Below are 27,507 nucleotides of genomic sequence, written 5' to 3' on the forward strand. Positions count from 1 at the left end.
AGTTTATTATTATTTCACGCAATCATCTACTAATTGAGTTTTTCATTAATTTTTGCCTACAGGTACCCCGGGAAATCTTACCAACGCGCACATAGTTGAGGGCTAAATGTAGTCATTCCTAACAAACACCTTTTCATACATTTTAAACAAAACCAGAACTCATCGTAAAACACTTCTAACGAACCATAAACAATGGCTCTTTAGTCTAACTTTCACCCATAGACAATGTAGAGAGTCATAAACTATTTGTGGCCGCATAAATCCTTTTTGAATATTAAAATTTAGTACCATACTAAATGTCTATTTTAAGGCTAGACTTGTGCAATGAAATCAATAACTCCTGTGACCTATTTCGCGTTGCCTGGGTAACTGCGCAGGGGAGCTAGACTATCACCAATATGGCCGCTTAACGCGAATTTTTATTAGTCTGTTCAATTTAGCTCTTAGTAATGGTTTAAAGGAAATTGTACTGTGTATGGCGGATATTTCTTTCGTTTTATAATTGCGGATGTGTCTCAAAAGCTTTTTGAGTTGGATTTATAACATAAGTCCTTCGAAGTAGAATGCTAAATTAAGGCTCAAATTTAAAGCTTTTCAGGTCAATACATTACTTTCCGGATTTTTAGGCATTCATTAAACCTTATAATTTTCCTGCCGAGCTAAGAAAAACAATGGATTCAAAGTAGGAAAATTTTACCGTTCTCCTACACAACAGACTTAAGTATAAGAACAAACCTGTCTTCCAGATAAATATAATAAATAAAACATGGCTGACAATAAACTCAAGTAAGTAAAACACTACAGACTTTATTACATGTCAAAGCTCTCTAGTTGCCCTAGAAACGGTCAGAGCATGCGCACACACACACACACATACACACACAAACACTTATATTACATAATAATGCCTGTACGCACACATACACACACATCACGTATACATATACACAGGTGCAACAACTTAATAATGCAGAATGTATACTTGTGTGCAACTTTAAAGACAAATACATACATACGATTATAGATATAGAAATACTACCTTTAATACCAGAACGTCCTAAGTATGTTACGTCAATTTTAACTTAAGCCTTTTTTCAATTAGACATTTCAATCGTATTAAGTGTCCAGTGTCAAAAAAGCTTAAGTAAACCTTCACTATTTGTGTTATAAGCCCTTATTCCACTAAGATAATACGAACATTAATTTAAAATTTGTTCCATTCGAATTCCACGCACACATTTGCAATAACACATCTTTGCTTTATACAGACACAGGTATCCCAACTAGCACACAAGCTGCTTATACAGTCGTTATACAGCCTGATAGTTGCATAAGAGTCAATAAGTGGACACAAAGAAATTGCTCTCCCTAATTTTATTTTTATTTAATTAATATAATAGTTTATTTTAAATTTTATTCATCCAATATAATCATTTAAGTACTCACAATTATTAGTTTATATTATATGTAGTGATACTGTGTCACTATACACCACCTGCCAGCTCAACACAAACCACAAAATTTGCAAGTCACTGTCACTAGTTGTTAGACAATATGTCTCAGCTTAGTGAAATACTTTTAACTCAGACGAAGCTTGAAGAGACCTTCAGCAAGAGGATGGCTGAACTGGAGGCCCAACTGCAGACGGGTGCTGCGAAGGACACAGTGGCGAAGGTGGCGGAGGAGTTCCGGACTTTCCGTGAGCTCATTTTTGGTGTCCTCAGTTTGCTCCGACAACAAGTTGCTGAATGTGCACGGATGGTGGACTCCATAGAGACGAGGCATCGGAGGAAGGATCTCCTCTTCCTTGGAATTCCGGAGACTGAGAACATAGACCGGCAAAGTATGGCCTCCAGCATTCTCCATGCCAAGTTGGGCTTGACCACCGTCACTGCTGCTTCCATCAGGGTATGTCACAGGATTGGCACCCCCGGAGGTAAGCACCATCGACCAATTCTAGTGCGCTTCTCGGATGCAGAGGTCCGGTCATCTGTCTGGCGAGCCAAGGCGAAACTGCGCGGGACGTCAATATCGGTCCGGGAGTTCCTGACGAGGACCCGCCAAACTGTATTTGCGAGGGCCCGGCAGCATTTTGGGTTGAAGGACTGTTGGACTCAGGACGGCATCATCGTCGTCAAAACTATGGATCAACGACATAAGATCGTCACCTTGGAAGAGCTGAAGTCGTTAACTGCCCTGCATCCAAAGGTGGCCACTGCAGTCCCATCCCGGCCGAGGCACGGAGCGGCGAACACAGGATCATCTGCGGCGGGATCTGCTAAACCGCGTAAGATCTAAGTAAGTGTACTTGATCGTATCCTGAAGCGTGTGTTTATGCATTTTAGTGGCACTGCACAGTCCGGTACGCGCGGCCATCAATTTGTTCATTATTTTATTTATTTAGCAATCACCCTCGTATTGTATTTATTGTCTTAAATGTTATTTTCACACTCACTGGGTCGCAGTGTTGTCACTTGTCAGCTGTCAAACTGACAGATGACGGCATTGTGACTTTGGGAGTTACGTTCAGTAACGTTCGGTGTTGCGTTTTGTTATGTCTTTAATTTTAATTTTTTGTTTCAATTCACTTACCGTTTTTATTTCTAAGTTTTTCTAGTATGTTGCTTTTATGTTATGTTTTTTTTATTTTTACTTGTGTGTGTTAGCTGCCGGGTGGTGCAGAGAGCAATTTGCACCGTTATATATTTTGTTTTTTTTTTTTTATACCTATTTGTTATAATTATTATATTTATATATATTTATTTGTTATATTATGTATAGCAGCGATGATGCTTCTTTCGCATCAGCTGACAATTTCAGCTCTTCTTCAAGTGACAGCTTTTGTTCCACAGAGGGTACGCTCGGTGATTTTGTACGGCAAACTTTTGTAGGCTCAAATAAAAATATATTTAATGTGTGTCACCTTAATGCACAAAGCATTCCGAGCCACTACGCTGACCTACAAGAAGCATTCGTTGATGCTGACGTTCATGCCATCCTGATTTCAGAGTCTTGGCTCAAACCTCACCTACCATCTTCTTCCTACTCTCTCTCTGGTTTCTCTTTAATACGCAACGACCGCATAGATAAGAGAGGTGGTGGCGTCGCTATCTACCTTAGGAGTGACTTCCCTTATCTAATTCTTAATTCCTCTTGTCCTAATTACTCTGCATCAGCCGAATTTATTTTTCTCGAGGTTTGTGTCAAAGGAGTCAAAGTCCTTCTCGGCGTTGTATATTGTCCCCCTTCCATTGACTACTTCTCCAGCATCGAGTCCGTGCTGGAATCTACAGGGTCTAGTTACACACATCAAATCATCATGGGCGATTTCAACACCGATCTCCTTTCTACCCGCTCACCTCGTTCCTGTAAACTCCTTGAGATCGTCGAGTCCACCAGCCTTCACGTTCTACCCCTACATCCCACTCACCACAACACTGAAGGTGAAGATACCTGGCTGGACTTAATCCTCACGTCTGCTCCCTCCCTTGTCTCATCCTCTGGCCAATACCCAGCTCCTGGTTTCTCTCATCACGACTTAATCTTCATGTCCTATACCCTAAAGCCTCCTAAATCCCGCCCAAAGGTTCTGTACAAGCGCTGTTTCGGCCGTATGAATGTCGACAAATTAGGTGCGGATGCCGCTAATCTTAACTGGGAGCAGCTAACAACAGCTTCAAACATTGACGACAAGATTTGTATTTTCAATAAAGCTGTTGTTGGGCTGTTCGATGTCCACGCGCCCGTTAGGAAAGTTAGGCTCAAACGTCCACCCGCTCCCTGGATGTCCGAAGGCGTTCGTATGGCCATGAGACGAAGGGACAGGGCCTTTGCCAGGTTTCGCCGAGACCGCTGCGACGAAAATTGGGTTAGGTTTAAAGCTGCAAGAAACCGATGCAATCAGATGGTACGCAATGCTAAACGCCGACATTTTCTCAATAATCTTTCCTCCTCCTCCCCTGTCGATATCTGGAGGTTTCTCGGGACCCTGGGTATTGGCAGACATCAGAGTAACGACTTACATTGCACTGTTGGTTTGGATGATATAAATCGTCATTTCACTTCCACTACACCTATCGATCACCAATCCAAGTGCAATACTGTCCGTTCCATTTTAGATTTACCCCGCCCAAATCTTGAATCCTTCTCCTTTTCTCCAGTAACGCCGGAGGATATAAAGAAGATAATCCTGTCCATTAAGTCGAATGCAGTAGGCGCCGATGACGTCAGTCGTCGGATGATTGTCTCTGTTTTGGATCACTTGCTCCCAGCTATTTCCCATATCATTAATTTCTCCCTTACCGTCGGTTCCTTCCCTTCTCTGTGGCGCAAAGCCTACATCATCCCTTTACCTAAAATTCCAAATCCGTCGCTTCCAGCTCACTTCCGACCCATTTCCATTCTCCCTTTTCTTTCCAAAGTGCTCGAGGCCTGTGTGCACAAACAGTTAACACAGTTTGTGTTCAACAATAACCTCCTTAGTCCATTTCAATCCGGGTTCAGACCAGGCCACAGCACTACTTCGGCACTCCTTAAAGTGACTGGCGATATTAGGGCGGGGATGGAGGATACAAAAGTCACTGTGATGGCTCTGGTAGACTTCTCAAACGCCTTCAATACCGTCAGTCATGATATCCTCCTCTCTATCCTTTCTCATCTGAATATATCTTCCGGTGCAATAAAATGGTTTTCCTCATATCTTCAAGGACGCCAGCAATCAGTTCACTTCGGTGAATCCTCATCGAGCTGGCGTGAACTTGATTCTGGCGTCCCGCAAGGCGGCATTCTTTCTCCCTTATTGTTTTCTTTCTTTATTAATCTGGTTACCCAAAATCTTCAAGGAGCGTATCATCTGTACGCTGATGACTTGCAGCTTTATTCGCAAGGAACTGTGGACTCCATATCCACAGCGGTTGATGTCGTGAACGGCGACCTCGAACATATCAAGTCCTGGTCCGAGAAGTTCGGCTTAGCCGTTAACCCTACCAAATGTCAGGCTATACTGGTAGGCAGTCACCGTAACATCTGCAGGCTTGGTCACGTTCACGTTCCACCTATAGTTTTTAATGGCTCGACTATTGAAACGACGTCTGCTGTGCGAGATTTAGGGCTATACATTGACTCAACTTTAAGCTGGAAAACCCAAATAGCCAATGTTTGTCGCAGAGTCACTAGCATATTGCGGGCTCTATATCGCCTCAAGAACATGTTGCCATCTAAGACGAAAGCGATGCTTGTACAGACTTTAATTTTCCCTCTCATCGACTATGGTGACGTGTGTTACTTTGACTTGAATGCAGATCTCCTCAACAAACTCGACCGTCTTCTTAACAACTGCATTCGATTTATATTCAATCTTCGCAAGTATGATCATGTATCTACTTATCGCTCTCAACTTAGGTGGCTACCAATCCGTGAGCGCCGTAATTTACGCGCTCTCACGACACTCTTCTCTTTCCTCACTTCTTCTTCTCCCCCAGCCTACCTAACTCCCTACTTTCAATACTTGTGTGATAACCACAACCGTAATCTCCGCTCTTCAAGCAATCTCACTCTTCTCTGTCCATCCCACACTACTGGGTTTATCAACTCTTCTTTCCCTGTCCAGTCAGTTCTGTTATGGAATGCGCTCCCTCTTGAAATCAGGATGTCCACTAACCGTCTTACGTTCAAGAACAAAGTGCGGGATCTTTTGTTGAACAAAGTTGCAGAATCGTCACAATTATCTTAGTGTATATTTATATTTATTTATTATTGTATATATCTCATATTTTATAGTATCTATATTTATTCTTTATATATCATAAGTAATATTTATTATGTTTATGTACATATTATTTATGTTTATGTATTTACACTCATATCGCTTATTTATATTATTATTTATTTGTACACTCTTTCTTAACTCACTTTCCTTCCTCTTTTAAACACCTTCGTAATAATCTCTGCATCACCCTAAGGTAGACTGGCAGAAAATGCCCCTGGCATTAAGTCCGCCTTTATACAAATTTGTATATTAAGTTTAAATAAATAAATAAATAAATAAATAAGTTGTATACTAGCTATTTAAAAAACCCTTTAACAGCTAGGCGGGACAGTAGCCGTTTAGTAGGAAACTAATGACTTATAGTGATATATGAGCATGTAATTGCATCGCTAGACAGCCTAGGGAAGTATAACTGAGTTAATGGAATCTTCTATAACACCGTTAACTGTATAAGGGGACTTTAGGAGATAAAGGAGTTTAAACGGAGTTATGCGTTGCGCTTATAGCGCTCAAGAGCGTAAATAAGCTTTTTGTAATGCCTTAGGTTCTATAACAGATTTTTTTAGGGCTAGTGTATTACTCATCTATAAAAGAGTTGCGTAGGTCTTTAATAGCGCCTTGAGCGTTATATCAGATATTTATATGGCTTCTGTACGGGTAAAAGATGTATAAGGTATCATTCGAAACATTTTTACAGCCATGGGGATTACAGAATTATGTTAAGCACCTAAAGCGCTATAACCGAGTAATATACCTTTATACTAAAGCTTAAAATTATTATCATAATATATTTACATAGGTGCAGTGGTGGTTCAGTCTGTCAACTGTTTTTAAAGAATAAATAAAATAAATAAAATAAATTAAATAAATAAAATAAATAAAATAAATAAATTAAATAAAATAAATAATATAAATAAAATAAATAAAATAAATAAAATAAATAAAATAAATAAAATAAATAAAATAAATAAAATAAATAAAATAAATAAAATAAATAAAATAAATAAAATAAATAAAATAAATAAAATAAATAAAATAAATAAAATAAATAAAATAAATAAAATAAATAAAATAAATAAAATAAATAAAATAAATAAAACAAATAAAATAAAAAAAATATATATGTATTTTCAAACTATTTTAATATTCAACGACTGACCCCTAAAAGTACGAGTAAAATACTGGTGTGCAACCAAAACAGTTATATTGAAGCACTCCTAAGCCACAACTGCAAAACCTTGAGGTCTACAACAGCAAACACTAGAGCCTTTGTACAGCTTAAGGCGCTAGAGCAGATGTAACCAACTCTGAGAGCTGCTTGATCGAGACGCCATTATAGCATTTGGTAAACATATTTTTTGAGGTTATTACGATCTTTTGAAGATCATTTAAATCTATAGCCTGGTAACGTTAACATAATTAAAATCATTTTTTATTACCTATAACCCTAATTAAACTATCTGTAACCCTCAAAGTCTTATTTATGTTCAAAATACAATTTAGAAATCCACATATCTATATAATTTTTGCATTTAAAACTGAATATTTTGAGGGCGCATGAAAATATTGACGATAATATACATATATATTGACAGCAAACTGGAACTCGCACTTTCATATCACGTACACAAAGAAATAAAAGCGATAGACTACTTGTTATTTTAATAATCCAATCCGTAAAAATAAAATGTCTCCTCATTTGTCACTGATGATTCATTTAAAAAAAATATATTTAGTTTACACCATAATAAACCGACCATATTACTAATTTAGAGCGTTAGCATTTATAACCGTTACACAGTAGCGCTAAAATAGGTAAAGGTGGTATAATCGCGCTGCAAGAGCTTTTTCGAACGCTCGTGGCGCTAACCACCTCTGTACAACAGCTGGTAAGCGCCACGAAGCTGCGAAAAAGCTCTTGTAGCGCGATTATACCACCTTCATCTTATTTTAGCGCTCCTGTATTACTACTATACTGCGTACTATTATAATTACTATTTACGACCACTGTAGATCCAATGTCGAGCTATAAGCTGGACAGTATGGGCCTATTTGACGCTACAAGAGATCTGTAGCCGCTTATAGAACCACTATACTTCTTACTAAGGAGCCTAAGGCGTTATAAAAATCCTTTAACCGGCCATTGTGCAGCTTGTTATAGCGCTTGTGTGCTAGTTGGGATTACACACACTAAAGCACTTTATGCATGTGTGAGTACCCACAGATGATAACATAGATATATTTCCGTGTAGGTACATACACAAGTGCATTGACACCACACAGGTATGTCTGTCTGTCTGTGTGTCTCCCTGCATCTCCCAGTTTAGCTCGAAGCTGCAACTGGATCAATAGGATTGAGCCTGCGTCAACGAAACCATCAATTTATATGCAATATGTCTTCTATTAGGTCGAGAAAAAAGTCTTTTCGCATTATAGTAGGAACGAACTTGTAATAAAATCTCTTTGGCTTCAACAATCACAAATGAGTACACGGTTCATTAGGTTTCTTTCAGTGAGCTCGTGAGGTACCCAAATATCGAGCTTTTTGGTGTAGAGAAAAGATTGTATTAAAAGTTCGTACATATATTACTATAACGCGAAAATACTTTTTCCCCGACCTATTATTATAATATATAGATTTGTGAGGAAACGCCCTAGAATTAATTAATAAAGATCTAGATTACTTGGAATCTTTTCTTGGCAGATGTGAGATGAATATGGATGAAGCAGAAGCATCTAGTATGTATGAAGAGATCGTTAAGGAAGATTTTGTAGACACAGACCCTTCTTTATAAGCAAGAAATTATAATAAGTAAGTAATAAGTGTTTTATTTCAATCAAGATACAGCTTTTATAAACGAAAGCATCATAAGGAAATTCGATTCAAAGAACACTTTTTTTTGCTCATATTCCGAGTAGCTGTTAAGTTATCCACTTAATTACAAACATGAAAGTTTTTCTACGTCGATTATTTAAGAAATCTGATAAAGCAGAAATACTTATCATCCGTTTCATCATTTCAAAGTTAATTAAGGTTAGATTTTCAGGCGGATGGCAAATTCCGATGATTTTTTATACATTTATGCTACCTATCGGAACTTTACTCATCCACAAACCGTGAAACTGGCTATTTGCGAAGACAATTTTGGTTAGAATTTTGTGCAGTAGATATCAGAAATATTTCTTTTCGAAGTCGAGGATAGAGCGAAGTGGACGAGAAAGATTAGGAAGGCTGACCCCACTAACATATACATAGATATATAAAAGGAACAATACAGATAGCGAGAGATATATAAAAGGTATAAACTCATGTAAAAAAACGCTATTGAATAGATAAACTACCGCTAAATGTACTCAGAAACCGGGGGTATTTCGACACTTAGCTAAAATAAGTATTTAAAGTTTATATTTTCCAGGCTAAGCCAGTCTGTCAGAGTGACATTTCTAATAACAAATATCATCATAATTACCGTGAACTTTATTTGCAAATGGCCGCTGTTGTTTAACTCAGAAACGCAGTGAAGCGAGCCACATTACTTGTCAATATATTGATTGATATGCTAATTGTGATACGCATGACATTACGTGATATATTGAGTCTATGCTGAAATTATTATGTAGTTGGTTCACTTAAAATTACGTTAATGAACATAACAAAATGGCTAGCTAAAATGTAAAAATATGAAAAGAGGAGGTGTTACTGAAAAGTTATTTTCCTTCGGTGTTCAAAGCTGATAAAGTGTTACAAATCGTAGAGTGCAAAACTCTATAATTTAAACATTTGGTCTGTTGATGGTCTTTACATCTGAAACTAGCGATTTAAGCTGAATTTCAACAAAATTTCGGAAAGTTCTGGCCTCGGTTTTACCACTTCCGAATAAGTAGCGATTAGTTTATCAAGCGATATTTTGACAGTTGTATTCTTGCATCTGACGTCACTTTATGTATTTTATATATGTTTTGTGGAACTATTAAACTGACTTTTAAAATTTATCAAATCCGCTTTACCTGTGCCCCGAGAATAAACGGTAAATCACGGAGAAATTACAGGTTCCTTAGGTAAAATTATTTTTCAAACATCTAACTTGTCAAATAAGTTTTGAAGGAAATTGAAAATTTTAACACGTCACTAGAACTGACTTAAGGAAAATAGGCAGCAATATTATTGTAAGAACTTATAGGTTAAACAATTTTACCCTAAACATGATGTCACTACAAACCAATCTATAACAAAACAAACATTGAAAACGACCTAAATAAGTTTATTTTGAATCAAACGCCAATCACAAGTTATTTTCGCGCGTTTAACCGCAGGAGCCGGGCCGCCATGTTTCTTAGAACGATGATACACTGATGACTTAGCGTCCTTGGCACACAAGTCACACAACTAACTACTAAGAAGTGTTTGCATTTAGTTCTTGCGTTGTTTTTCCTTTTTAAGAGCGAATTGAGGCTGTAAGCCCTTGGTATTACTTAGAATGTGTGATTTTTGCATGAAACATGTTTGTACCATTGGCGTTATGGAGAACGAATTTGTCAGAAACTGCGTAGATTCTAGTTTAAACACTTAGAAGGGTCTTTTTGGCCCTGAGCTGGACCAGAGGTGAAAAGTAGAGGCTGAAAATTTTCCCAAGCATTGAAGCAAGAAGAAATAAAGATGCATGTTGGATTAGGTTAGGGTCTATGTGGTCTGAAACATCAACAAAGTTGTAAAAAATTACTTATTTTACCTACTAATCTCATAAAGAGCTTCGAGAGGAATCCGTAGAGTCACTTTTGATGTCAAAAACTTTTTACCATTGTGAGACAAAGTTTTACAGTCAAAGAACTTTATTTGTTTGTTTGTCGTATGGTTAGTGGTCAACCTAGTGTCAAAGTTGCTCAAGCCGCCCGAGAAGCCTTTGACGTGGCTTAACGACTGTTATCTTAGTAGACATCTCCGTGCCCTCCATAGCACGGAGACGCACAGTTCAAATACTATGTGTATGCGGTCACCCATCTATGGAATGACCGCGCTAATGGTTGCTTCACCCACAGATCGTTTACCTACCGGTGAGCGCAACTGGCTATGGGCGCCTCAAACAAAAAGAACATTATGATGTTAACTAACGAATACCTAGATAAATCATAGATATTTACTAAAGCAAGGTTAGATCCGTTCATTAATATTATAAGACGTGTCTGTAAGAACCAATTATGTGTGTAGCAAGCTAGAGCATTCATAATCTTTCAATCCTTTTACCCAAGGCAACAGCATCAAGATAACTATCACTACATTAAATTATGAATGTAACATTGTAATATCACGCCATTCTGAGGGCGTGGGCAGTCTTCAACTCAAAGATCAATATTTAATCTTATAAACTGGGCGACGTAATCGATTCAACTCCGTCGTTCTCGCCCACTACACGCACTTCCTAACTTAGATCATAATCGTACCTTTTATAGAGTATAGTCATATTAGTTCCCGTTAATATTATATTTAATATCTATTGGTAAAAGAATTGGCTGATTGGATAGAACTTTCACATTATTAGAGCATTAGTTTGGATGAATCTCTCTTCTTTACTATATAAAGCTCTGAAAAAGCCCTATATCTCCGATTTGACTTACTTCTTACGGATTGAAATCAATCAGGATTGATTCCTAATAATGTATCAATTAATAGTAAATTGAACCATAAAACAAACATACTAATAAACTGAAACACATTTCAAAGCTCTTTTACTGACCACGTCAATCATGGCTTACCTTATTGACCGCTTACCACAGACTATAAAATCTTCGAGGTGAAATAAATCTACATTTAATTAGCACTAAACACCTACAATCATGCCTGTCGTGTGCCATTTCTCTCAGTTAACTTTATCTAGCAGTTATCTAATAGTTACACAAGGTAAGGATCTACGTTACGATCTGCACAATGAATTAATGACAGGCAATCTGAATTGACAACTGTCATACGCAATATGAAGACGGATCGCTGATGTGCACCGGTCTACTGGGAAATGGCTGCAATTTTGTCATATTCCTTTAATTCCTTAACGGTCTAGATATAGCAAAAAGGGATGCCCTTTAAAAGTAGGCAGGTAAATAGGAGACATTTATTTCGTTTCATGGCAAAGAAATTACGCAAGACCACGACGGTAACAATGTAAACAGATAGTTAAAATTTCAAAATAAAAATCTGCGTTATATTATGTACTTTTTTGTTTTCCAAATAACAGGATAAATGAAAACTTCCATAAAATTTAATAATTTTGAATTGTAATGACTTAAAAATAGTTTCTTACTTATCTGTTCAATAATGTAGAAGGGTAACTTATATAGGTAGTTCCCATTGATTCTACCATCCAATGTATCCTAACCAGTGGTTATACATAACAATAACTAGTTTATTTATTACCGCCTTACATTAAGAGCATATTTAAACTAGCCTCACATTTTAACTTAAACAAATAAACGATAACTATATTTTGAACCAAAATGGTGAGAAAATATTGCTTAACTAACTTATAAAATTGTATTATCTTTAGCTACTTAATTATTTCATTCTATATTTATAAACAAATTAGTAGATAACTGACATAAGTCCTACTAAAGATATGAAGTATTTCGTTCTCTGAATGGGTATATCGTAACCCAACACGTCCCAACAGCTGACAGCCGCAAGTGTCATGTGTGACATAGTGACAAGTTGACAAGCATGACAAGGGCCGCGAAGGAGCAAGCTGACAGTGTGCCGGCTCCACTGAACTTTCTCTTTTGTTGAAGTCGTGTACTGAAACCTACTTACGATCTTTCAGAACTGTTAGGAAATGTCCCATCTTTACATAAGTTAGAGAAAAATGATTCGAGCAGTGCAACCATGATTTAATAATTGGAGATCAAAGTTCTAGGTTCGATTCCTGAGCTAAAACCTGTTAGAACCGATTTCCAGGTCAAATGGTAATGAGTATAAAGTTTCTTTGTCAAAAGGAATAGTCTCCTGAAATAAACCTGTGTTGATATATAAAGCTGGAAAACATACACTACAATTACAGGGTAAACTGACACACAGACCTCTAGATGCTTAGCCCTTAAGAAGAAAAACAGACCTAAAGTTACATACCTACGTAAAATCACACCTTTTTTCCATATGAGTAGGCAGAAACCAAAGAATGCCACGAAAACCTAAAGTTACAAATGAAAATCAAGAGATTAAAGACAAAATACGCATAAAATCTGTAAAAAATCAATGAAAAAAATAAGAATGTATGAGAAATCGTAGTGTCTCTACACAACATATAAAGATGCGCTAATATGTATGTTTCGATGACATAATAGACACATAGACTTATATGCAAATACATTGAACTATGACTCATATACCTAGCTCATAATCAAATAGAAAAATATATTTTATCATTAGAAATCACTCAGTTTACCTATGTTTCTAGTTATTACACTTATTAGTCATTAAAAATAATATGTTATTGTGAAGTGTAAAATAAAATTATCTTAGTTATCTATCGACTATCATAATAATGTTATTTTACCTATTTAGTTCTATTTATAGCTGTACAGTCATACTCTCTAGGTAAAGAAGGCAACGTATTGTGAAGTACGAAGTCTTATTGACAATAGTATTCCTGTTTGATATGCTCAAATTACATAATATTATATTACGTATTTTTATATGCGAAACCCTGTCGCTCTGTTTGGCAAAAATGTTGGACCGATTAAGATGAATTTTGGTAGAGTGGCAAGAGACTTTCCTTTTACAGTCTTTTTAATAATTAATTAGCCATACACAAGTGCGAATCTCGCGCAAAAGACTAGCGACTCTACCACTGAAATTAAACAAAATTACCCAAATTTCATTTACTTTACCTACTTAAAAAATATCTAATCGATACATAAATAACACATCAAAATTAGATTATAATCACAGCCATTAAAATCAACTCCTTTATTATGATAACATAATTTGTCGAACAGCTGATCATGCGAACTTTTTGCAACGAACCTTTTTTTGATCGTAAGCCTCAGTTAAAAAACCAGCAAAAAATATTGTTGATGTTTATCATTTAGCTTCTGCCGACCCATTTAAGGACATGAATAAGTGATGACAGTTCGTGATAAAGGTTAATCAAAATAATGTTCTTATTTACATATTAATATATCAATAAATTAAATTAGGGACATTTGTTTCTTAGTTAAATGCGACCTCTCGGCATTTTCAGGAAAAATTGAGAAATCTTTATAATTTGAAAGTAATTCCCGCCAATTTCTAATTGTCAATCAAATTTAATGGCCGTTTTATTATGCCTGTATCGTTTTAAAACGAAAACAAATAAATAATAGATGATTATCTATGGCATTGCCGTGAAATGACTAACTCTACAAATATTATTATAAGCATGTAATGTATTGTGTTTGTATATTACATGTCAGACCGCAGTTAATTTATTTTATTGTTTACGTGTTTAAGGGTGGTTAAACAGGGTGTCGACACGACAACTAATGGCCAGCCGGCAAAAATAACCAGTTATAAATACACGCACGATCACACACCAACAAATAATCATGTCAAACGGAACCAAAAATAATAGAAAAAAGAAACAACCCCAATTTTTGCATGTCAAATGGTTATCGCACAAAAGAGAGCATTAAAATGTTTTAAGTCACCCATCAATACAATCGCGACAATATCCATGTATAGAAATGTGGGATGATTCCATTTTGGAATTGATAAGCGTCTCGTACGCTATGAAGTTGGCAGCAGTGCGGACCGGCGGCGCTCTCGACCAATCACAGCGCACGATCACACCGCAGCGCGGAGGCGAAGCGTGCCTCAAAAATCCCCACCGGGCCGGCCGGCTGATCAAATCTGCGAGTTGTGTTGTGCGAGAGTCGCGTATAGTGTATAAGTTATTTATTACAAATATTTTTTATTAAATCAAAATGAGGGAAATCGTGCACATCCAAGCCGGCCAGTGCGGTAACCAGATTGGAGCTAAGGTATGTATTAGCGCGTATTGTTTTCGTTTTAGGTTTGCCGGCCACTAACGGTCGCTAACGGTTTATCTCTACCGTGGAATTCGCTAGAAAATCCAATTGGATTTGTACTTAGCCGTGTGTTGTTACCGAGTTAAGTTATTTCTAAGAATTATGTTTTGTAATTTTTCATACAAAATCGAGGTCAGCTGTTGAATGACGTGTTCTTGCATAGTTCCATTCATTATTCGGAAATAGACAATAAGTTATTTGTACGGCTGAACGCGTAGGGAAGGAGGGCACAACTGTCACCCTTCACACGCATGTACCTACTATCAACATTATGACCATGTTTGAGTCAACAACAATCAGTAAAAGTTTTTATCTTAAGGTCACAAAAGACAATGTCATGAGATAAATGCACAAAAACTCGTCTGCGACTTAAGATCAGACAGTTTTTATCTAATATTCAATTACGTTGTTGCTATGAACAGTATTACTAACGTTACTACTAAGACTTTCAGTTTTAGAGAGTTTTCAGAATGCTGAAACTGGTTATGAGGTAATATACGTAGAGGTCATTTACATAATTAGTTATTCAGCTACCTGTAACTCGGCAATAAAATGGACAATGACAGTAGCTCACCGGCAGACTAAGCACTAAGCACATACGTCACATATGTGGTACAACCTCATTGGTCGATAGTCACGAGACTATCAATACAAACCGGTTCAAAATCATCAGATTACTCCAAATATTATACTATTAGTTTCAAAGTCGTAAATAAATCTTTATCTTTTTAAATTGCAAAAAGAAACTCATTTTAAAACTCCTCTGTAATCAAAAAGCTGTTTGTCAATAAAAAAAGTCGTCTGCATTTCTTTTTAATATTTTACGACCATTATTTCTTGTCTTTCTAGACAGTAACATAAGTATCTAGTCTGAGACTACTTATGTAAATCTAAGTAAGCCATTGACGTCGCTATTAGCATTACAAAACCATTAAAAGACATGCCACTCAGGACTAAGCAACTGTTCAATACCTACTTATACGATATCAGTGCAGTGTATTTATTTCTTGACGACTGCACTCGATAACATTGGCATTATATCGAAAAAAAAACAAAGCAAGATGGCCACTCCCGCCTTTTCTTACGCCAAAAGAAATTTTAAGCCAGATAACAAGATAAGGAACGACCTAAATACCTTGTTAATCGCTTGCAAATTACCTGCAATTAAATGCTTTCCTATTAAAATAAACGAGTGAAACTAACAACACAGTCGCCGCACTTCGTTGGTGCATGAATAACGTGCATACGATGGTCTAGCGCCTCCATATTTATCTATGCTCGATGCATTTTTTTTCTGATTCGTTTTGTTCTAGATTTGAGAGAATATTTCAGCTGTGTCATCAATACGCTTCGGCGAACAGTCCGATTGTTTTATTGGGGCCAATTACAAATATCAATCTTTTTGATTCAGTCGTGTAATGAAATGTAAAACGATACAGATTGGATTTCAATATAACTGTAAATAAAATATTCAGAAATGTATTTTCCTATTTTCTGACATTTTATTTGCAATAAAGATTTATGGCCGTATAAAAACAAATTTCACATACATACATTGATTAAATTTAGATTTAACATGGATTTAGGTATCACAAACAAAGTTTTGCGCGAAAGGGCGCCAGAATTACATCGAGAATAACATATGCATACGCATGCGCAACTCCAAAAACAAACCTTAAAATAACTTGAAAGAACATTCCTGACAGATCAAGAACATCGATACAAGAGTGTTTATTGACGAAACCCTTTCAAACAGTTTCAGAACGTACGCAATAACGTCAAAGTACTTGGAGATCCTTATATAAATTGTTATTGATCAAGTCTCGCATTATGTGTCTGTAACTCATTTGTTAGTCAGAATATGAATCATGCCGTCTTGTGGTATTTAAATACGAGATATGCAAACACCTACTTTTGATATAACAGCTGTGTTAAGATTGCGATGAAGGAAAAAGACGCCATTTTGAAAAAAAAATACTCACTCATTTTCCCGCTAAAAAAATGTACAATTTAAATAGTAAAAACGTATTTCTATACTATTTGCATTGGAATTCCATCATTGTAGTACGTTAAAAGGAATAATCGTAACATATTATTTACTATTGAATAGAACACAATGCATTACTCATCCGAAAAGGCCATAACTACCGGCTTTGTTTAAAATCAGACCAACAATTTAGCATGTTCACCGACCGAGGTAATCACAGTAAAAAACTATGACGACCTCTTTTTTCGTCTTTATTACAGGCCATTATTTTAATAATATTTATTGATTTAGATTGTCGTATACTTTTGAAAGCATTTGCATTATTTAAAATACAAATCTTTGAAAAATGTCTTTACTGTCAAAGCAATCTTTTAAATAGACGATGTAATAAATCAAGTTAGAATATAAAAATAGACAACACTTGCATAAAGAGCAAAATACAGGTTTTATATTAAAATATTGAACACAAAAATCTATATCTAGAGTTCAAATGAAAGTCAAAAAAGTACGATTTATCATAATCTCAAAAAAACAAAACTAGTCGCTAAATGAATGACAAGTGATCCAATTAGTTATAGACAACGTATCAATTTCATCTTACAATCACACGAGTTAAATAAAGCTAAGACGATTGCCCAATCAAATATTAAGGGCTTTCAATCTGAAGCAAGAGATCTGTTCCTTCTCAACATTAATTGAACTCATAAGAGTCTTGTGTCTTATCAACGTTTGGCAATAGAGGCTATAGATTATAGAGGTCAACGGCCCGACGGCTGCCGGTCGATGCCCAGTTAAAAATAGCGCCATAGTCTGCCATAGCTGCATGCGAACTACCGTTAACATATAAATATAAAGCATGCATATCTAGCATGGATTAACTGCAGGAAATACCTTCACCCGATAGCCGTAACTTTGAAAAACTTAACCAAACGCAACCTTCTTTGAAAATCATACGAACATAATCTATGTAAATTCTTTCTTTAGAGTTTTTTTTTTCACTTCCGCGTCCGTAGACAAAAGTTCACTGTTCTAATTTGGAACTTGGAAAGCAAAACTGTCAGAAACATAAAAGCAACGGTGTAGGTGAAATCGCACACAATAGTAATAGTATTACGAGCATGCAACCATTACTCAGCCACCATAGTTTCCCTTCGTCTGTTCACACGATACTTTCAACTCGCCTGCTCTATCTAGTTACTAAGAAAGCAGCCTTTCCAACCGTCTACCTTTCACTTTTCGCTGTTATTAAAAATCATTACAATGTCATCTTTGAAAGTCTTGATGAATTGACGTGTATTGTGGATTGGATTTTTTATAACAGTTTTTATTGTAATTAACTGTATTAGCGTCTTAATATCTGCAGCGATTCAAACGTCAAGAATGGCGCTCTTTCTAATTGCTTTAAAATATTACATTTTCAAAGAAATGATCAGCACTATTCGTAGAAGTTATAACTTAAACAATAAAATGTTTTATATTTCCCGGTAGCTCCATAAATGTTCGACTAAATTGCTTTTCTAAGCTAGGAGAGCAGTAAAAGGCGCATGAACTGATAAATTTACAATGTTTTGGCGATAGCAACAACTCTATAAGGCATTTCGCCGGTACCAGAATTTAAATCGATTCGTTATAAAAATATTTAACTCCACATATGGACGCGAGTTAATTTAAACATCTACACTAAATAAATAAGAGTTAAAGCTAAACCCTGAACCAAAAAGGCAGCCATCTTAGTCATATTACCATATATGTACATGTTGTGTTGTGCCCACACACTCGGATGACATCACTACACCGCGGCTCGGCGCGAGCGCACAGCTGAATTTTAATGTACAAACAGCACGGCACAGTCACATACAGCCTTGTGTTGCTAACTATGATGTTTTCACCATTTTTACCAATTACGTAAGCGTCCACAAATTGATTTATGACGCCGCAAGCTCTCAGTGAAGGCAGTAAAGATCAAAAGATTTGAGACAAGTTACCCGAAAGCTAGTTCCGACTACTGAACACCAAATCTGTGGGCGTGGCGATTACGTCAGGTAATTGAACGTGTCCGCGATGAGGGGCACATTACGTACCTTCTTTTAAGAAAATAAACATCTGTTAATTACTGCATTGCGAAATAACAGCGACCATATGGCCGCCAACCCTGAAATCGGGTCGCAGATTTCAAGGGGCATCGAAAAATTGAATAGTAATAAGTGTAGTGGTTCGAGACATTCTCCGCTTATACGGCGAGAGATAAACCAAATACGGGAGGACGTGTGGGCGTCGACCGGCGTCGCCGAGGCGAGCTATTGTAGCCGTCGTCATAACTCATGCCATTGTCTTGCGTAACCCTTCCCGAACGTTGAGCGTTCATTAATGATGTATTATGTATCCTGTCTACCTTTAAGACGGCTCATTGAGCTTTATAACCTTTAGAAAACTTCATTTGAATAGAATCACGAAAACGTCCATTGAAACTAGAATGGAACTTGCAAGGGCTCGGCTCTCCCGTGATAATTCAACGCGACGTGGAACCGGTTGGAAAGTAGCGTCGACGCACTTACAAATAGTTCGCTAAGAGCTTTCGTGTAGGCATCTTAATTGAGCACATTCTATACCGCGCTCACTACACGCTGCTTTCGTTCCGCTAACGGTTACACTTTTGTTCCAGTTCTGGGAGATCATCTCCGACGAGCATGGTATCGACCCCACCGGCGCCTACCATGGCGACTCTGACTTGCAGCTGGAACGCATCAACGTGTACTACAATGAAGCGTCCGGTGGCAAGTACGTGCCGCGCGCCATCCTCGTCGACCTTGAGCCCGGCACCATGGACTCAGTGCGCTCAGGACCCTTCGGACAGATCTTCAGACCCGACAACTTCGTGTTCGGACAGTCTGGAGCCGGTAACAACTGGGCCAAGGGTCACTACACCGAGGGCGCTGAGCTCGTAGATTCAGTATTAGATGTCGTTCGCAAAGAATCCGAGTCCTGCGACTGCCTGCAGGGCTTCCAGCTCACACACTCCCTCGGTGGCGGTACCGGCTCCGGTATGGGAACACTGCTCATCTCAAAGATCCGCGAAGAGTACCCCGACAGAATCATGAACACATACTCAGTCGTCCCCTCGCCCAAAGTATCAGACACCGTGGTCGAACCCTACAATGCGACTCTCTCAGTCCATCAGCTCGTAGAAAACACAGACGAAACTTACTGTATCGACAACGAGGCCCTCTATGACATCTGCTTCCGCACACTCAAACTGTCCACACCCACCTACGGTGATCTCAACCACTTAGTCTCCCTTACCATGTCCGGCGTCACCACCTGCCTCAGGTTCCCCGGTCAGCTCAACGCTGATCTCCGCAAACTGGCCGTCAACATGGTGCCCTTCCCCCGTCTCCACTTCTTCATGCCCGGTTTCGCTCCCCTCACCTCCCGCGGAAGCAGACAATACCGCGCCCTCACCGTGCCCGAGCTGACGCAACAGATGTTCGACGCCAAGAACATGATGGCGGCGTGCGACCCGCGCCACGGCCGCTACCTCACCGTGGCCGCCATCTTCCGTGGACGCATGTCCATGAAGGAGGTGGACGAGCAGATGCTCAACATCCAGAACAAGAACTCGTCGTACTTCGTCGAATGGATCCCCAACAACGTGAAGACCGCCGTGTGCGACATCCCGCCCCGCGGGCTCAAGATGGCCGCCACCTTCATCGGCAACTCGACCGCCATCCAGGAGCTATTCAAGCGCATCTCGGAGCAGTTCACCGCTATGTTCAGGCGCAAGGCTTTCTTGCATTGGTACACCGGCGAGGGCATGGACGAGATGGAGTTCACCGAGGCGGAGAGCAACATGAACGACCTGGTGTCCGAGTACCAGCAGTACCAGGAGGCCACCGCCGACGAGGACGCCGAGTTCGACGAAGAGCAGGAGCAGGAGGTGGACGAGCACTAGGTGCTGCCGCAGCGGCTCACCAGCTCACAGAGCGACATAGCGACGTAATATAGTACATTGCCATTGTATCTACTCGTTACTTTTTATTTAAGTGACATTAATGATTCCTACGATGAGTATTGAATGAAAAGACATGCTTTCTAACTTTTAACAGAATGCACGACTAAAATCCCGGATAAGACATTAACGTGACTCGAGGGCATCATAATATTATTATACATTCCTGTGATCCATGCCAGGCCTCGTTGAGAGCAAGATCTGAACATTTTCTAAGGCTGATAGACACTCTTTATGTATTTATTATAAAGTTAGAATGTCTCTAAACATGGGCATACCTAAAGATTTTGAGTGCTTCAATAACCGAAGTTTTATTACGATTAAAATTATATTGTTTTCAACAATAATTTAATGTATATAATAAAGATTTTTATTTAATCACTTTGTTTTTTTACGAGACCCATATTGACTCGAAGGTTGACAAGTTTACATCATCGTTTAACATGATTCCTGGTAATGAACGAGTTCCTCGAAGGTAACAGCTGTAATCCAATGATGTTATCTATAAAATATTTTAATAGAACGCAAACAAACAGCAATGGAAGCCGTTGTATAATCCACAGATAAGATATTCTTTATCTATGACCCAATACCAAAACACTTATAGACATGGTGGCAGCGCTGCACGTATGCACAAAAAACTAATCGCTTTAAGTACTTAGATAGCTATTATTATAACAAATTATCTTTAATTCGTAAATAAAGACATTTAGCCATGTATGTTAGCATAGCAACAAAAAAATCCATATTCAGTACACGCACCTGACATCATCGCCTTGGTTTAAATTTAGAAATGCACTTATACGACGGCCATTTTGTGTAGACCTCTGACAATTCCCGTTATAGACTGTATTTGTAGTAATAAACAAATTGGAGGGGGCCGAGTGGATTCAATTTAAATTGGTCAGGTGATAACGCAGTGATGTCATCGCATTCGTCAGACAAACAACTTATGTCATGTAGGTTTGTGTGACATTCGAATTATACAGATAAGAAGCTATGCATTTACATAAATGTGATTTATCTTTCTATTATATTGTTGTACATATACCTACCTACTTGCATGTCGAGAATACAATTGTTTTCAAAGGACAACTTTTTACATCGCGACTTTTGTATCAAGGTGATACGATGACGCAATTAAATATGCAACTAATTCTATAAACGGAGATCTGAATGTTGTTTCGCCGAATTCATACGAGTGAATAACAGCTGCAATAAATTTAAAATAATTACAGATGGTTTTATTATACCTACGTTATTTCAGTTGACTGACTGAAAGGTTTTTTACTCCAAGCTAAGGTAGAACATAGATTTTGTTTCTATAAATAAAAATGAATGCATCAATGTTATTGTAAAATGACTTTATTATCTATAATGGCTGACATTCTGTTACAATTAGGTCATAGTTCTTGAAATGAATGTTCAACACGTAATTATATATCGATGATATTCACAAATTATCAATGTTTTGAAATTAAAAAGTAGTTTTAACACGTTTATGCGTAAATGAGATTATTTCACGCATATCTCAAATAAGTAGGTAGGCATATATCTAATAAAATAATATATGCAGCAAATTAAATGCAAGGTAGTTATTTCTTTACGGCGCGAGTTAGCTGACCTTAATGGCACAGTTGGAAGAATGCCCGCACGTTTCGCGCTGGGTCACGAGTTCAATTTCCGCACGAGGTAAATAATCGTATGGCCCACTAATCATGGTTTCTAGTCTGAACGAGTGAGTTGTGAGTTGTTTTTTTATTTAGCAGACGATAAGAAATCGACACGTGTAAGATGGCAACTACATCAATGGATGATTGATGTACAAAAAGGCTAGATGAAGGGAACTTTATCGACAAACCTTAATCATTTATTACATAGATACCTTTAGATACCTTTCTAAAGGGACGATATAGGTACTTTCTGGTTATACCGTATAGGTGTTCATGTAAAAATCAATAATAAACAATTTAAGAATGTGTGACGATTAATTTTTTTTGAATACCTACTGGCAAGTGAGAAAACTTGTCTTCATTTCAACTTTAGGCATCGATATTATACATTAAAAATAAGATTCTGTATCTTTTCTAAAGTTTAGTTTTTAGAGAATAAGTACTTATAGACATCTTGCGAAGTATACACAGAAGTTAAGCCTGTTAAGCCTATTTGAAGGCAGTGTTAGGATTATTATGGTCGTTGCTCAGTTCGAGAGCTCGCAGCAGGGGTCCACGCCCGCAATAGTATCTTGCTGAGCTAAAATACTACATAGGCTCATAAAGATTGCTATTCTGGATTACACGCAGATTCCTTTGCTGTGGAATCATCATAAAGTAAAAACTTTGTGGTCTATGATCATATTATTGTCCTGTATGACAAAATGTATGGATGTGAATGAAGCGAAGGAAGTTTGTAAGGATGGTACCAAGTGGTGTCTCTGCTCTACCCTACTCTGCCTAACTCTATGGGGAAAAAAGCGTGTTTTGTGTATCTATGTGTGAATTGAGATGTTTATTAAACAAATAATTAATTATTTAATCTCAAATCAATTGTAATTAACACTTAATTTAATTGAGATGTTTAACCATTTCCCGCAAATGTAATTATGTATTATGCATTGCCCTTTATTTAACTTTAATATTGAAGATCATTGATTAGCAAACCAGTAACAATAGTTTACGCCACAAAGGTTCAGTTTTCTCCCAGCCAATAAACCATAACGTTCTAGATATTTTTTATCAACATCTTGCACCGAGAACCGCCATTATTCCTTATAGCTGACCCGCGCAACTTCACTTTACACTTCACAACTTCACATAAGAGAATCATAATTTTCCCCGTTTTTGTAACATTTTTCACTGGTACTCTGTTCCTATTGGTCGTAGCGTGATGATATATAGACTATAGCCTTCCTCGATAAATGGGGTATCTAACAATGAAAGAATTTTTCAAATAGGACCAGTAGTTCCCGAGATTAGCGCGTTCAAACAAACAAACAAACTCTTCAGCTTTATAATATTAGTATAGATTTATTCCTCAATTGATATTACTGCTTCGTGCCCAATCAAAACGTTGAAATTACATGTTATTTTAAATTTACTTTCACTTGAGCTTGCATTGCGCGTAAATAAAAGTTTTATCTACAAGTAATAAGTATAAAACTTTCGCGGGATGGTAACGACGTTGGATAACGATTTTGAATCCAATATGGCGATTGACGTAAGTTTTGGAAAAAATATTTTGATAAAATATTGATATTGAACGTCAATTAATATAACTGTAAAAGTAAAAGGAGATTGATGTTAATATAAGTAATGTTTACATCTTATAATTTTCAGAAGGTACAGAATTAGAGTTGATATTTGTTTAACCAAATTAATTTTATAGGCAACTAGCTGACCCGCGCAACTTCGCTTGCGTCACTTAAGAGAATAAGTCAAAAATTTTCCCCGTTTTTGTAACATTTTTCGTTGCTACTCCGCTCCTAATGACTGTAGCGTGATGTTATATAGCCTATAGCCTTCCTCGATAAATGGGCTATCTAACACTGAAAGAATTTTTCAAATCGGACCAGTAGTTCCTAAGATTAGCGCGTTCAAACAAACAAACAAACAAACTCTTCAGCTTTATAATATTAGTATAGATATGGTAGAGACCCAGGTATTACGCAAAATAGTCATGATCAATATGAATAGACTGACCTGTTGCATGTATGTTTCCCATTAATTATATTATTTGTCTACTAATGAACTTTGTGACTAATTAGCATTTCCAAGCAGGTAATTACTAATATTAGTCATGGTATCAAAATAAATAATCGAAAAGAATCAACGGTGAAGTTTCTAAAATTTTCGCGCGCAAAATTGACAACACCATAAGCATTTAGTTTTTTTTATCATGCGTAGGTAGGCTTAACCACAGCCAATCAAGTGTTTACTGTTATACGAATGTTTTTTTATTACAGAGTGAGATTAAATCGATTTAATCGATTACTGAGATAATTCGCGAAACAGACAAAGTGGTACTGAAGTCGAGGAAGCCGTTTCTGTTTCTTTGATTTGAAATATGGTGAACTAACTGAGAATTGCGTACAGCGTTGTAATTACTGATTAGGTTTATCGTTTTTTATTATTTTTCTACAAAATGGAATTAGTGGTTTAGTTTCTACACGAAACAATTGTTTATGTGATCCACAATAATGGTTTCGGGTCATTGTGTCCGTTGTTTGTATGTCTGTAAGAGTCCCCGCGAGACAAGAGCGGTTTTGAGTTGTGTTTATATAATATAATGAAATTGCTTTGTCAAACACCTATCAGCTTATCTCACAATGGTACTAAGTCTAAAAATATTTTCTCTTTAAAATGTAGGTTGTCTTACTAATCTAGAAATCCGCCACGGTGCTCCACCTCCGAGTGTTTGCTATCAACACACAGAGCCACACCTGTGCAAATACTTTAACACTAAAGTTAGCCAACACTATAACAACTCTTATGAACGCAAAATTCTATAATATATGACAAAAACACTTCAAAATATTAAAAGATTTGTTTTATTCCTTCTCTTATGACAAAAATGCTTCGTGCACTAAAATCTCTCTTGCTGAGAGATCGACAGGGACTTGCAAGGAAGCAAGAATTAATATTCGGACGACTGCCAATCTATGAACATAATATTTATGACAAAATGTTGTTTCCGTGTGGGAATCAAAGTGCCAATGTAGCTTATTTCAAGACAGCCTGTAACTATATCCTACAAATAATTATAAATACGACAGTTTCTGAGTATGGGTGAGTATGTTTGTTACTTTTCCACGCGAGACTAAATACCTAGATTTTGATTGAAATTCTGCACATCGATACTCAATAATATGATTTCACTCACAAAATACTTTGTTACTAAAGCAATCTTACCGTTTTCACGTGTCAGGAAGTCACTATTTCACACTTTGAAACTCCTAGCAACTAAAATACGTCTTTGGCCTAAATCGTCCGCGCATGACATTTGACAGATGACGTGTACAATGGCGCGAAACTGTCAAGCGAAGGCGTCGTCAAGGCAACCATCATTCAGTCTCCCACACGATCCTGTTGAGATTGTCACTACAGCCACTACAGGTGCCTAGTGGCCTTAGCTGGACTTCCTTGCATTCATTCACCGTCTAGTAATTGAGCTGGGTTCGTTTGTAGGTGGGTGAAAAAACTACAACGATTAAAAACTTTGAAAGTTAATTTTGTAATGTTTGTAAATATGAAATGTAATAGGGAGACATGATATGGATCCTTTTTTCATGTTGTAAACCTCTCAACCCTAAAACAGGATGGTATAATTTGACTCTACATTTAAATCTAGATGACTTTAGTTATCACTATCAAGCATTTTCTGCTAAACTACGAATGAGAAAAAGAGAGTTTATCTACACAGGTATATTGCTATGAACTGTATCTTTAGTTAACACTGTTCAAGTGCCTTGAAAATTCAGAATCTGATCTTCGCATAAATACCTACTAACAAGCCAAATCGTTATCATACAATGACATATGATTAAGTATAGTAAACACTACAAGTTCTTTCTGACACATTGATAATATGTCCTAAGTTTTATTATTAATTAAGCAAGTCAAATCATTACTTATCATGCTTATTTCACACTAGCTGACCCGCGCAACTTCGCTTGCGTCACCTAAGAGAATGGGTCAAAATTTTCCCCGTTTTTGTAACATTTTTCGTTGCTACTCCGCTCCTAATGACCATAGCGTGATGTTATATAGCCTATAACCTTCCTCGATAAACGGGCTATCTAACACTGAAAGAATTTTTCAAATCGGACCAGTAGTTCCTGAGATTAGCGCGTTCAAACAAACAAACAAACAAACAAACAAACAAACTCTTCAGCTTTATAATATTAATATATATATAGTATAGATAATATTAGTATAGATAGGCATATAAATATACACAACGTATTACCCTCATTTCTATAACTTGAGCAGTGTTTTTTTTCTTACGTAATAGACTTTAGAGTTTAGACCTCTAATACTCTATGAAGGTTTTATATTCACGGCTACATGATTGATCACTTATTCACTACGCATGTCTCTATACCTACACGTTATATATTAATCGATTTCCGATTGCATGTGATGTCATTATTATTATGCATTATCATATGTTAATCACTTTAAAACTTCCTGTTGTAGAAATAATTATATACAGTAAATTGCGAGTGGGAGTCGCAAATGTTTTTATTAGTTAGGGAAAGTGAAAAGATTATTATTCGACTGATTTTAATTTAAATGTTACTTTAGTGACAACTTCCGAAATATTCAATTTAAATATTATACCTAATATACTTATTTAACATAGATGGACATTGGACACAAAGCTCAACTAATCGAAAGACTACTACTTGATCATAAAATATTATATTATTTTCGAATATAATGGTGGAAGAATCAGGCTATTAAAATAAAATAAATAAACCCATTGATGTCACTGCTGGGCAGGGGTCTCCTCCCGTAATGAGGGAGGTATTAGGCCTTGAGTCCACCACGCATGCCAATTGCAGTCTGAGGACTTTGCATACCTTCAAAAACTGTGTCAAAATCAGGCAAAATAACTGTAGTTCACTTACTTAACGGCTGGGTGTATCATTCAATTGTTTATGAAAAACATCGTATCTCTTCAAATGCTGTACTTTAC

The 27,507-nt window shown here is 37.1% G+C and overlaps 1 protein-coding gene across 1 annotated transcript; it reads left to right on the top strand.

Annotated features, from left to right (window-relative positions):
• The first annotated feature begins 14,609 nt into the window (after positions 1 to 14,609).
• On the top strand, positions 14,610 to 21,189 carry LOC142982845 (tubulin beta-1 chain-like). The gene is made up of 2 exons (XM_076129539.1): positions 14,610 to 14,770; positions 19,468 to 21,189. Exons 1-2 carry the CDS (start codon positions 14,714 to 14,716, stop codon positions 20,752 to 20,754), a joined length of 1,344 nt encoding a protein of 447 aa, XP_075985654.1. The 5' UTR covers positions 14,610 to 14,713; the 3' UTR covers positions 20,755 to 21,189.
• The last annotated feature ends 6,318 nt before the right edge of the window (positions 21,190 to 27,507 follow it).

The sequence above is a fragment of the Anticarsia gemmatalis genome, chromosome 22, assembly GCF_050436995.1.
Source record: "Anticarsia gemmatalis isolate Benzon Research Colony breed Stoneville strain chromosome 22, ilAntGemm2 primary, whole genome shotgun sequence".
Lineage (NCBI taxonomy): Eukaryota > Metazoa > Arthropoda > Insecta > Lepidoptera > Erebidae > Anticarsia > Anticarsia gemmatalis.